Raw genomic sequence first — 12,081 nt, forward strand, 5'->3', positions numbered from 1 at the left:
TTCATGCGGGACCGCATTTTTTCAAATATGCCGCACTTTCACAGCATAAAATGCCGATTTCCGCGCAAAATATGTGGGGCTTGCATGATTTCATAATCCCCGCATTTTCGTTGCAAAAAAGTCACATACATCTTAGCAGAAAGTTGAAAAATGTTGCGTTTACTTCACACAAGAGCAGCAATTTCCTTCTGTTGCCATGGGAACGTTATGAAGTGACGTAATTACGCGACCTGAACGTCATCGGAAAGCTGCATTTTTCGCAAGTTGCCGCAATTTCATCGCATAAAATTGCAACAATCGCAAAAAAACGCCGCATTTTTCTGGAGGGACTGATTTAGGCTACCTTGTTGACTAGTTGCACTACTTGACAAACAAATCAAGAAGCACAGACTTCCATGGTAAACATTTAGGTCGGGATTGAAATAAGTCTCTAGTTTACACACTGCCAGTGGCAGTTCTTGACCAGAGACGATACCTTTTTGAAACCAGACCGAGTCATTATTCACACGATGCTGAACCAATTAGTTCCCCAGACACTCTTGATTTATTTGTTCCTATGCCAAGATGTCTTTCAAACAATAAACAACTGTTTTGTTGACTGTGTTGCGGAAGGAACTCACTTCTCAATACAACTTGCTGTGGAAGCATTTGGAACAATGGGCCTCATTCACCCAGTGGCCATCTTAGTTCAAAACACTAACTGGCTAGCATTTAGAGCTGAGATGGATGACAGCTAGGTAATAAGGCATATTGCTTACGAAGATTACAGTACCCATCCATAAATACATACAGCAATACACTTTAACAAGATACTCGGTGGCAATTAAGTATTTGTTGATAAATTCAAATGACTCCTATCCTGGTTGTCATTTCCTAAGGTAAATACTAAGTAATAAGTAGTAAGTAATAGTCAGTCAAATTAAATAACATGTGTAGCAGTAGTTCTCTGTTAAGGTTCAAACTACATTCCCAGGCTGTTTAGCTGGTCGAGATTCAACAAGGGTGTCTGTTGTTCCACTCTGGGGCCCGCTGACACTTGCCCACTTGACATCCCATGGATCCAAACGGCCAGCATGTGATTCAACAGACGGCTGTGTGGGTTGTTGCTGGTCAGACACGCCTCTCTGAGTGTGTCCAAGGCCCTCGCCCGACCCAGGGTGGGGTGGGTCGGGGGTGGGAAGCACCCACACAGAGTGAACGGGGGCTTATCACCCGTGACAGCAAAGGTCAAGTCTGCTAGTGCTCAGTGTTGTGGATCATGCATCACGCAGTCGAGATGACAGGGACCCCATGATGGTCTGCAGAAGATCAGCCACATTCCTGTTACAAGGTCACCATTGTTCTGAGAGACTCTCATATGCATTTAATTATGCGTTACTACGTATGCACTGGTTCACATACATGTGTTTACCATTTTATATGCATGTATATACATATGAAACATGTAGGGTGGAGTCTTTAAACGATAGAGAACCCTTTTCACTGACACTCTGCTCTACATCAGTAACTTGGGTTAACAGAACATCAGCCTGGAGATTTATCATTTATTTCATGTCAGAAACAAAGCACAAGGAGCTGAAAGGTGGATACACATGGTAGGTGTTGCGGTGGGTGTCTGCATGGTTGAGAACCCTACAGTGGACAGACATCAGTAATCACACTTTTTTTTTTAATATATATCACACTTCCATAAATATAGATATAGATATAAGTGCACCCAATCCAATGGAGCGAGTGACGCTGATAATAAACCCTGGAAAGTATCCATATATTTCTTCATTTTCAAACGCATACAACTATATTATGCCTGAGTGGTAAATTTTCAAAAATCTTCAGGGGACAACGTAAAAATGTTTCCATGTAGACAATATTGGTCGATAATATAGTGTCTTTAAAACTATAAAAGGGTGCGGGGGGAAGGCAGAGGGGATGATAAACGTGCCCATTCCGTGTTCAGCCGTCCGGATTGAGGGGTTGGTGGTGGAATGTGCGTGCAGCCTGCATTGCAGCTCGTATCTCGATGCTAAATCAGTTCAATCTTTGTTTGAAAGGAAAATTCAGTCCCCCATTCCCGCATAAGAAACACGAACCAAAACAGAGCGGGAAGGAGGAGCGCCGGACCCAGAATGCATTGCACCACCAAGGTGTGGAGAGGTGTCATGTGTACATGGCTCCATGTAGGTCCTCAAGTCTGTGTTCCCTCTGCCTCCTCCTCGCCTGAAAGACACACAGAGTCCAGTTGGTCAGGGGCCCACACTTTACCACCTGGTTACAGAGCCCCCATTTTACCACCTGGTTACAGAGCCCCCATTTTACCACCTGGTTACAGAGCCCCCAATTTACCACCTGGTTAAAGAGCACCCATTTTACCACCTGGTTAAAGAGCCCCCATTTTACCACCTGGTTACAGAGCACCCATTTTACCACCAGGTTACAGAGCACCCATTTTACCACCTGGTTACAGAGCACCCATTTTACCACCTGGTTACAGAGCACCCATTTTACCACCTGGTTACAGAGCACCCATTTTACCACCTGGTTAAAGAGCCCCCATTTTACCACCTGGTTAAAGAGCCCCTATTTTACCACCTGGTTAAAGAGCCCCCATTTTACCACCTGGTTAAAGAGCCCCCATTTTACCACCAGGTTACAGAGCACCCATTTTACCACCAGGTTACAGAGCACCCATTTTACCACCTGGTTACAGAGCCCCCATTTTACCACCTGGTTACAGAGCACCCATTTTACCACCTGGTTAAAGAGCCCCCATTTTACCACCTGGTTACAGAGCACCCATTTTACCACCTGGTTAAAGAGCCCCCATTTTACGACCTGGTTAAAGAGCCCCCATTTTACGACCTGGTTAAAGAGCACCCATTTTACCACCTGGTTAAAGAGCCCCCATTTTACCACCTGGTTAAAGAGCCCCTATTTTACCACCTGGTTAAAGAGCCCCCATTTTACCACCTGGTTAAAGAGCCCCCATTTTACCACCAGGTTACAGAGCACCCATTTTACCACCAGGTTACAGAGCCCCCATTTTACCACCTGGTTAGAGAGCACCCATTTTACCACCTGGTTAGAGCGCACCCATTTTACCACCTGGTTACAGAGCACCCATTTTACCACCAGGTTACAGAGCACCTATTTTACCACCTGGTTAAAGAGCCCCCATTTTACGACCTGGTTAAAGAGCCCCCATTTTACGACCTGGTTAAAGAGCACCCATTTTACCACCTGGTTACAGAGCACCCATTTTACCACCTGGTTAAAGAGCCCCCATTTTACGACCTGGTTAAAGAGCCCCCATTTTACGACCTGGTTAAAGAGCACCCATTTTACCACCTGGTTAAAGAGCCCCCATTTTACCACCTGGTTAAAGAGCCCCTATTTTACCACCTGGTTAAAGAGCCCCCATTTTACCACCTGGTTAAAGAGCCCCCATTTTACGACCTGGTTAAAGAGCACCCATTTTACCACCTGGTTACAGAGCACCCATTTTACCACCTGGTTAAAGAGCCCCCATTTTACCACCTGGTTAAAGAGCCCCTATTTTACCACCTGGTTAAAGAGCCCCCATTTTACCACCTGGTTAAAGAGCCCCCATTTTACCACCTGGTTAAAGAGCCCCCATTTTACCACCTGGTTAGAGAGCACCCATTTTACCACCTGGTTAGAGCGCACCCATTTTACCACCTGGTTACAGAGCACCCATTTTACCACCAGGTTACAGAGCACCTATTTTACCACCTGGTTAAAGAGCCCCCATTTTACCACCTGGTTAAAGAGCCCCCATTTTACCACCAGGTTAAGAGCCCCCATTTTACCACCTGGTTAAAGAGCCCCCATTTTACCACCTGGTTACAGAGCACCCATTTTACCACCTGGTTAAAGAGCCCCCATTTTACCACCTGGTTAAAGAGCCCCCATTTTACCACCTGGTTAGAGAGCACCCATTTTACCACCTGGTTACAGAGCACCCATTTTACCACCTGGTTACATAGCACCCATTTTACCACCAGGTTACAGAGCACCCATTTTACAACCAGGTTACAGAGCACCCATTTTACCACCAGGTTACAGAGCACCCATTTGACCACCAGGTTACAGAGCACCCATTTTACCACCTGGTTAAAGAGCCCCCATTTTACCACCTGGTTAAAGAGCCCCCATTTTACCACCTGGTTAAGAGCACCCATTTTACCACCTGGTTACAGAGCACCCATTTTACCACCAGGTTACAGAGCACCCATTTAACCACCTGGTTACAGAGCACCCATTTTACCACCTGGTTAAAGAGCCCCCATTTTACCACATGGTTAAAGAGCCCCCATTTTACCACCAGGTTACAGAGCACCCATTTTACCACCTGGTTACAGAGCACCCATTTTACCACCAGGTTACAGAGCACCCATTTAACCACCAGGTTACAGAGCACCCATTTTACCACCTGGTTAAAGAGCCCCCATTTTACCACCTGGTTAAAGAGCCCCCATTTTACCACCTGGTTAAGAGCACCCATTTTACCACCTGGTTACAGAGCACCCATTTTACCACCAGGTTACAGAGCACCCATTTTACCACCTGGTTACAGAGCACCCATTTTACCACCTGGTTACAGAGCCCCCATTTTACACCAGGTTAAAGAGTCCCCATTTTACACCAGGTTAAAGAGCACCCATTTTACCACCTGGTTAAGGTTAAAGGTCCACAACTGTAGATAGAAAGGGGGTTGAATTACCATGCGTTTTTGATTCCTAAGCTTCTCTGAACTCCAGCTGTTTTGCACAGACCACTTTCAGGTCGTTTCTTTGCTTTGAAGCTAATCCAAAGTTTTTGATGGAGTGCTTTCATTATATCTTCCAAGTCTCTTGGGATAAAAGCTTCTGTTGAGGATTAAATGTTATGTAACCCTGGTGGTAAAGTAGAGGACGAGTAGGGAGTAGGCCAGTGTATGGGTTTGTGGTTGAATGTGTAGGTTAGGGGGTTTAAGGGCTAAGGGTTAAAGGACCAAAACAAACTCCAACTGTAGAGAGAAATGGGGTTCAATTAACACACGTTTGTGATTCCTAAGCTTCTCTGCACTCCAACTGTTTTAGCACAGACCACTTTCAGTTCATTTCTTTGTTTTGAAGCTAATCCAAAGTATTTGATGGAGTGCTTGCATTGCATCTTCCAAGTCTCTCGGGAATGTTAGCCGATGACCGTTTGACCGATGGTTGACCGTATCAACGTTAACCGATCAATCTTGTCGCTTGTCGGTTTAAAAAAAATTGGGGTCAGTGTGGACTGGGGAGTGTGTGTTGGTTTCATTTCACACAAAAAGATGATCAGATGAGGTGACTGATTGGAAGTTGGACGGACACGGCGTCTCTAGCCCACTGTTTAATTTCTCCTCAAGTCTTAATTATTCCCGCATGCGAGCGGCGGAGAATATGATCTCTAAATTATTATGGACAGTAGACTAAACGCTATAAGACTACAGTTAGCCATCGCATTGAAGGATCTTTTTGTGTGAAGTGAAAAAAATTATCCCTCACACTAATTTTATCCGTCTCCTCCGAACTAAACAAGTGGCGTCTCTTCGGAGCTGTCATTTTCTTAAATGAGCCGCGGTAATGTTTCAAATGAGCTCCTAACGCTGCCCTCTTCCGATTGGCGCGCGCAGGGTCTCAACCAGGTCCGCGCCATCTCAGACCATTTTGGGCGTTCGAGCCCGCTCTCTACACACGGTCTACTTGCAGCAAGCATGCCTCGTGTTTCAATTCAAACACAGGTCGTGCCGCGGTTAGAGCCACTGCCTCTCGCTCGGAGAGTGTGTGTGTGTGTGTGTGTGTGTGTGTGTGTGAGTCGGAGGCAGAACGGGAGAGAGATAATCAGAGTTACGAAAAAGCAGGCGGCTGGCACGGCTCGAAATGGCTGTTATTTCAAATAGCACATTTTAATCTGATCAGTTAATGAGGCTCGGTGGTTGGTCAAGAATGTTTTACATTTTCGTCATCCCTATTCAAAACACCACAACGCCGACAAAGAACAATTTCAGAGCAAACTAAACGAGGACGACCTACCTTGTCCTTCTTGAACTCTTCGTACTCCGGGTTGTCTGTGGGCAGCTCCAGACGACACAGCGGACACGAGTTGGTCTGGGATCGGAAACACCAGACTCCAAAACGTGAAAATTGGCAATAGCACATACACACACGGCAGTGGCGGAGATGAGGTCATAGAGGTGATGATGATGCAGTGGTTGTGGAGGTCATGAGGTCATTATGAAGTTTTAGAGGTCAAGATGATGTTTAAGAGGTCATGAGGAGGTCTTTAAGGTTGTACGGATGAGGTTGTTAAGGTCGTGAGGATGATGGCAGGGTGACATTGTAGAGGTCATGATGAGGTTCTGAAGGTCGTCATGATGATGATGAGGTTGCTGTGTGACGGTCATCATGATGTGGTCATGAGGATAAGGGCGTTAAGGTCGTGAGGAGGATGATGAGGTAAGGGTGACATTGTAGAGGTCATGATGAGGTTCTGAAGGTCGTGGGGATAATGTCATGAGGATGAGGAGGAGGCACTCACCTTCCCCAGCCAGGGCAGGATGCAGCCCGAGTGGAAGAAGTGTTTGCAGGGCATCTGTCGCACCGCCTCTTGTTCCTCAAACTCCAGCAGACACACAGGACATTTCAGACCTCTGTCTGTCAGAACGTCAACACAGCCGGGCTCAATCACTCAGAACGGAGGAGGTTCACACTCAGCTCCCCTTTCTTTCAGCAGGCCATCGATGTCCAACCATCCTGACAATCTCTATCCTTCAAATGATTCTGTGATCCTATTTATTTTATCATTAAACTCGAAGAAGTTAAAACTATGAGGCTTGTGTATAAGAGCACTTTCTACAATCACCAGCAAGAGCCAATCTCTCCTCCCCCCACACACACAGTATAGATACAGAAATACATTAGCAGGTCAGCGGGCTGCAGCGCTGCGGGGATCACCTGCTTGCTCGGGAGAGACGACCACCACACACAGGGTCCGGACCGCAGCCGTGGCGGCGGGCGGGGGCAGCCGCTGGTCCCAGTCCGACAGGTCGAAGGCGTCCGAGTCGATGTCCAGGCCCTGCATCAGAGACCTGGGCGGGAGGGTGAGACAGGCGTTTGAGGAGGACATGGGGTGTCATTCTTTTAACAGGGGGATGTGATGGTTTCACGCCGTCTGGTGTCACCTGGCCAGCTCCAGGAGGGCATTCTGCCGGTACTGCTCCTCCGGGTTCGTGGGTTCACAGTCGTGCTCGTCAAAGTAGGACGCCATTGTCCTCGCGCCAATCCTACAAGAATCGAGCATTATGAATGAGTGAATTACGGTTTGAAGATACATGCATTATGAATAAGTACATGGTATACAAGTATACTAAGGTTTGGAGATACAAGCATTATGAATGAGTACACGGTATACAAGTATACTTATGTTTGAAAATAAAATAATTATATATATATATATATGTATATAAGTATAATAATGTTTGAAGACAAGCATTACAAATACATTTATGGTGTGTAAGTACAATTATATTTGAAGACATAAACACTATAAATAAGTATCAAAGAAAAAAAACCTGACGACACTTTTATTCGGCCTAAAAACGGTATTGAACGAGACAGCATATTATGAGACCACTTGGGATATAATTAGGCAGTAGTTATTAATAAAAAACATTGGCTTGAAAACAGCCAACTGAAGCTAAAGGCTAACAGAGAGGCTGTGGACATCCACCGCCAGGCGCGGACTCGGTTCATTAAAACATGAATTAGGTTTAGTAACGATTCATAAGGAAGAGAGGTCGTTAGACCACGAAGTCCGACGAATATCAGAGGTTTGGTTCTTAAACCGGGCAAACTAAACGAGTGACACTTACCCTAGCTTCCGTTTACCAATGCTAACCTACGTCACGCTTCCGGGTATGACGTTAGGGACCACGTGACCACTAAAGTCACTAAAGTCATACTTGCATTTTTATAATTATTTTAACATTTCTACTTTGTTTCTTTGTTTTATTGTTGACGTTTTTTGTCTTCAAACATCAGTTTACTTATATAAATATACTTATTTAGAATTATTTTAACATTTCTACTTGTTTTCTTTGTTTTATTTTGGAGGTTTTTTATTCTTATTCAAAACAGTCTCTTAACTTTATCCTGTGACATCCTAATTCTCCATATGGCCTCAATCAAGTAGTTAATATCTCATCTTATCAGATCCTTCAAGAGAATCCAGGAATGAAAACGGCCTAGTGAGCAGAGGGATTGTTGGAAGGTTGATTCTTTCTCGTTTAGCTGTGATTCGTAGTTTGAAACCAGGAAGGTCACAACGTTTAGTATTTTACAACAAGCCAAATAAACTGAATCATTGCTTCTGACTACTTGCCGATGTTTGAAGTGGATGATTAACTGGGCTGTCAAACCACAAACCCAACAGACATAACCCTTATTGTAAATACTGTGATGCCTACTTAAGTCATTTGAAGGAAGGAACACATACAAGTTTATTGTGTGAGCAGCTTCTTCCTAGCAGCACCGTGAACGACACTGAATAATTCAGTAGAGATATTCAGGGTGCACAGTGGTGCATTGCGCTCTCTCGCCAGCAGGCGGCGCTATATAGGTCCCTAACTAAAGCGTTAGTTAGTGTAGTACAGCACACTAACTAATGCTTTATTTAAATCTATACTGATTTAAATAGATAGCCTGCACTATAAAGAACCGTTGCTGGTACCACTACCACTCATGCTACTTATTTTTACTATCTTATTTTACTTGACCTTGTATTGTTGCTGCTCTGTGTCTGTTTAGGAACCAAGCCTTGGAATTTTACTCTTGTGTACTTTCACAACAAGATGTAATAAAAGTAATTCTGATTCTGATTTGATGCACGATATAAACGCACAGAGTGACGTGTATGTTGCTATAGCAGTAGGTGCTGAATTTTGAAAAGGCTGTTTGGTGGGAAACTCCTTGTCGTCCGATGATGTAAGGATGAGATCTTTGGCCATCAGTAATTGGGTTACACTCTGCCTGCCCTCCAAGTCCACACAGAGAGACAACGCCTGAATACAGACAGCAGCACCAGGGACAAACCCTGACTGGGGTCGTTGGGTTTGGGATGGACTGTAGTGTGTCTCATACTGGATTACTAATATCTAAATGTAGCCTATGGCTGTATGATGATAATACTAATAATATAATACTAATATATGATAATATTATACAATAACAGATGAGAAGATTTAACCAATCAAGGCCCTGACTGGGGTCGTTGGGTTTGGGATGGATTGTAGTGTGTCTGATACTGGATTACTAATATCTAAATGTAGCCTATGGCTGCATGATGATAATACTAATAATATAATACTAATATATAATAATATTATACAATAACAGATGAGAAGAATAAGCCGAAAGAGAAGGATGAGAAAGAAGTGGACTTTCACTTACAGGGGTCATAGAAAGTCTGGGGGAAGTACACATTTTGACATAGCCGACAGATACAGAAAGATTGAACATTTATTTTTTCTATCTATATATATTTATTTATTCAACTGTATTCATGAAATATTCATACATTCAGAGATCAAAAACCAAAAAAATCAAAACATCACTGAGAATAGAAGCCAGACTAAATTAAACACAAAAGTGTGTCTGTGTTTGGAGCTCAGTTGGCTGTTTGCTCTGCAGCGAAGTTTGTACACGAAACTCAAATCAACAGAGCTCTCACAACTCTCAAATCAACAGAGCTCTCACAAATCTCACCTCAACAGAGCCCCCAACTCTCACATCAACTCTATCATCATCAGAGCTCTCTTTTTCTTTAAGGACTCTAAGACAACACTACATTCTGAAAGTAATGCAAATGACATCACGGCAAGTTGAGATCAGTACTATAGCGCTAAAAGAAAGGAAAGAGGAAGGGTTATTTGTTGTAACTGATTCCCCATCAGTTATTCAGGAGTTAGCTTATTCTCCAACTGAACCACAATACCTGACTGGGTGAAGAGCCTGGGTTTAATTTCAACACAAACCAAAACAAGTGAAACTGGTCTATTCTTTTACTTCCTTCCTCAATCCCCATAATAAAAAGAACAATATTTCATACTTCTCCCTTATTTGTTTCACATTCTATGTTGAAAAATTCAAGTGAAAATAAAGACTGAAATTTGAGTATAGTTAAGCCTAAACCAAAAAATGTCACGTAATTGAACAACGTCTACTAGGATTGGATTGTATGGAGATTACTATTTTACAAAACAGTTACAACTTGTTGAACATGTTGCCCTAGAACACAGGTTTTTACTCGGTGACGCGGTGGTCAGTGAAGCATCTCTCCACCAGAACTCTGGGAAGTAATGTCTTTTACCAGATCTCTTTAAGCAAAAGCAGCTGATGGTACCATATTAAAAAACAAACACACTTAAAAGTACATACAATGAATAGGAGAGTCTTCAAAGGCGCTGTAGGTAAGATCTTAAAACTGTCATTTGAGTGTCATTACTGTGAGAAGATCTGCTCTGGTTCCACCTGCCTCTGTATGAGAGCGTTTATATTTTAAATCGAGCCTGCTCATTCCTCACCAATCAGAGCCTGTCCCCTGATTGGTTCTCTCTCACTCTCTCTCTCTCCTTCCTTTTCTCAAATCTTACCTACAACAGCTTTGAAGGCCTTTTTTTACAACCCCCAAACCAAAGAATGAAACAGAGCATGCAGCTTCAACACCAAAACATCGTCTCGGTCCGAGGTCTCAGCCTGGCCGCTCACCGGAACTTCCTCAGGGAAAGGGAACCCTTTCCTGTTAGCATCGGGTTAGCATGGAAGCTACTCCCCTCCGTTGGTGGACCTGACGATGTAGTATATGATGATACCTATGACGATGAGCAGGGCAGCCACCGCCACCCCCGCCAGCACCACCTTCATCTTCATGTTCTCCCAGCGCTTCTTCTGCTTCACCTTCTGGGTGGTCTTCTCGAACGTTTTACTCTGCAAGGAGAACAATATATTAGTAATATTTCATACAGAGTCATTTAGCCATCGCTCTCTGTACAGTCGATTCCGATACACGTCGTTAAGGAGCCAGTCGGGGTTTGGTTAGTTATTTAGTTAGTTTAATTAAAATACACAGATTGAAATGACAGATTAGGAGTGCAAAGGGAAACCCTACCAGCGGGAATCGAGAACCACTCCAACTGTGACGCGCTGTGGCTCTGAGGCCGGTTAAAGGCTGTCTGAGCCCAAGCTCTGAGGCTGGTCTAAGGCTGTCTGAGGCCCAGCTCTGCGGCTGGTCTAAGGCTGTCTGAGGCCCAGCTCTTAGGCTGGTCTAAGGCTGTCTGAGCCCCAGCTCTTAGGCTGGTCTAAGGCTGTCTGAGGCCCAGCTCTCTGGCTCTTAGGCTGGTCTAAGGCTGTCTGAGTCCCAGCTCTTAGGCTGGTCTAAGGCTGTCTGAGGCCCAGCTCTTAGGCTGGTCTAAGGCTGTCTGAGGCCCAGCTCCCTGGCTCTGAGGCCGGTTTAAGGCTGTCTGAGGCCCAGCTCCGAGGCTCGGAGGCCGGTTTAAGGCTGTTTGAGGCCGGTTTAAGGCTGTCTAAGCCCCAGCTCTTAGGCTGGTTTAAGGCTGTCTGAGGCTGGTTTAAGGCTGTCTAAGGCCCAGCTCTCTCGCTCTGAGGCTGGCTTAAGGCTGTCTAAGGCCCAGCTCTGAGGCTGGTTTAATGCTGTCTAAGGCCCAGCTCTCTCGCTCTGAGGCTGGCTTAAGGCTGTCTAAGGCCCAGCTCTGAGGCTGGTTTAAGGCTGTCTAAGGCCCAGCTCTCTCGCTCTGAGGCTGGCTTAAGGCTGTCTAAGGCCCAGCTCTGAGGCTGGTTTAATGCTGTCTAAGGCCCAGCTCTCTCGCTCTGAGGCTGGCTTAAGGCTGTCTAAGGCCCAGCTCTGAGGCTGGCTTAAGGCTGTCTAAGGCCCAGCTCTAAGCCTCTCAATGCCCTCGTTTCCCTTCCTCTTTGTTGCCCTGGTTCACACGGCTCATTCACAGCAGGCCTCTCAGCCCGCGGTGATGTAACA

The 12,081-nt window shown here is 45.0% G+C and overlaps 2 protein-coding genes across 2 annotated transcripts in view; both read right to left on the minus strand.

Annotated features, from left to right (window-relative positions):
* Positions 1-1,655: 1,655 nt before the first annotated feature.
* Positions 1,656-7,944, minus strand: rnf181 (ring finger protein 181). The gene is made up of 6 exons (XM_079757862.1): positions 7,907-7,944; positions 7,217-7,318; positions 6,990-7,123; positions 6,574-6,689; positions 6,069-6,143; positions 1,656-2,217 (listed from the first exon to the last, which is right to left on the minus strand). Exons 2-6 carry the CDS (start codon positions 7,300-7,302, stop codon positions 2,158-2,160), a joined length of 471 nt encoding a protein of 156 aa, XP_079613988.1. The 5' UTR covers positions 7,303-7,318; positions 7,907-7,944; the 3' UTR covers positions 1,656-2,157.
* A 1,512-nt stretch (positions 7,945-9,456) lies between these two features.
* Positions 9,457-12,081, minus strand: part of vamp5 (vesicle-associated membrane protein 5) — a 6,538-nt gene continuing 3,913 nt past the window's right edge. The window contains exon 3 of the mRNA XM_079734131.1: positions 9,457-11,018. Coding sequence (XP_079590257.1) covers positions 10,857-11,018 — 162 coding nt within the window. The 3' untranslated portion in view covers positions 9,457-10,856. The remainder of the gene's footprint in view (positions 11,019-12,081) is intronic.

Source organism: Pollachius pollachius (assembly GCF_949987615.1).
Source record: "Pollachius pollachius genome assembly, chromosome: 1".
NCBI lineage: Eukaryota > Metazoa > Chordata > Actinopteri > Gadiformes > Gadidae > Pollachius > Pollachius pollachius.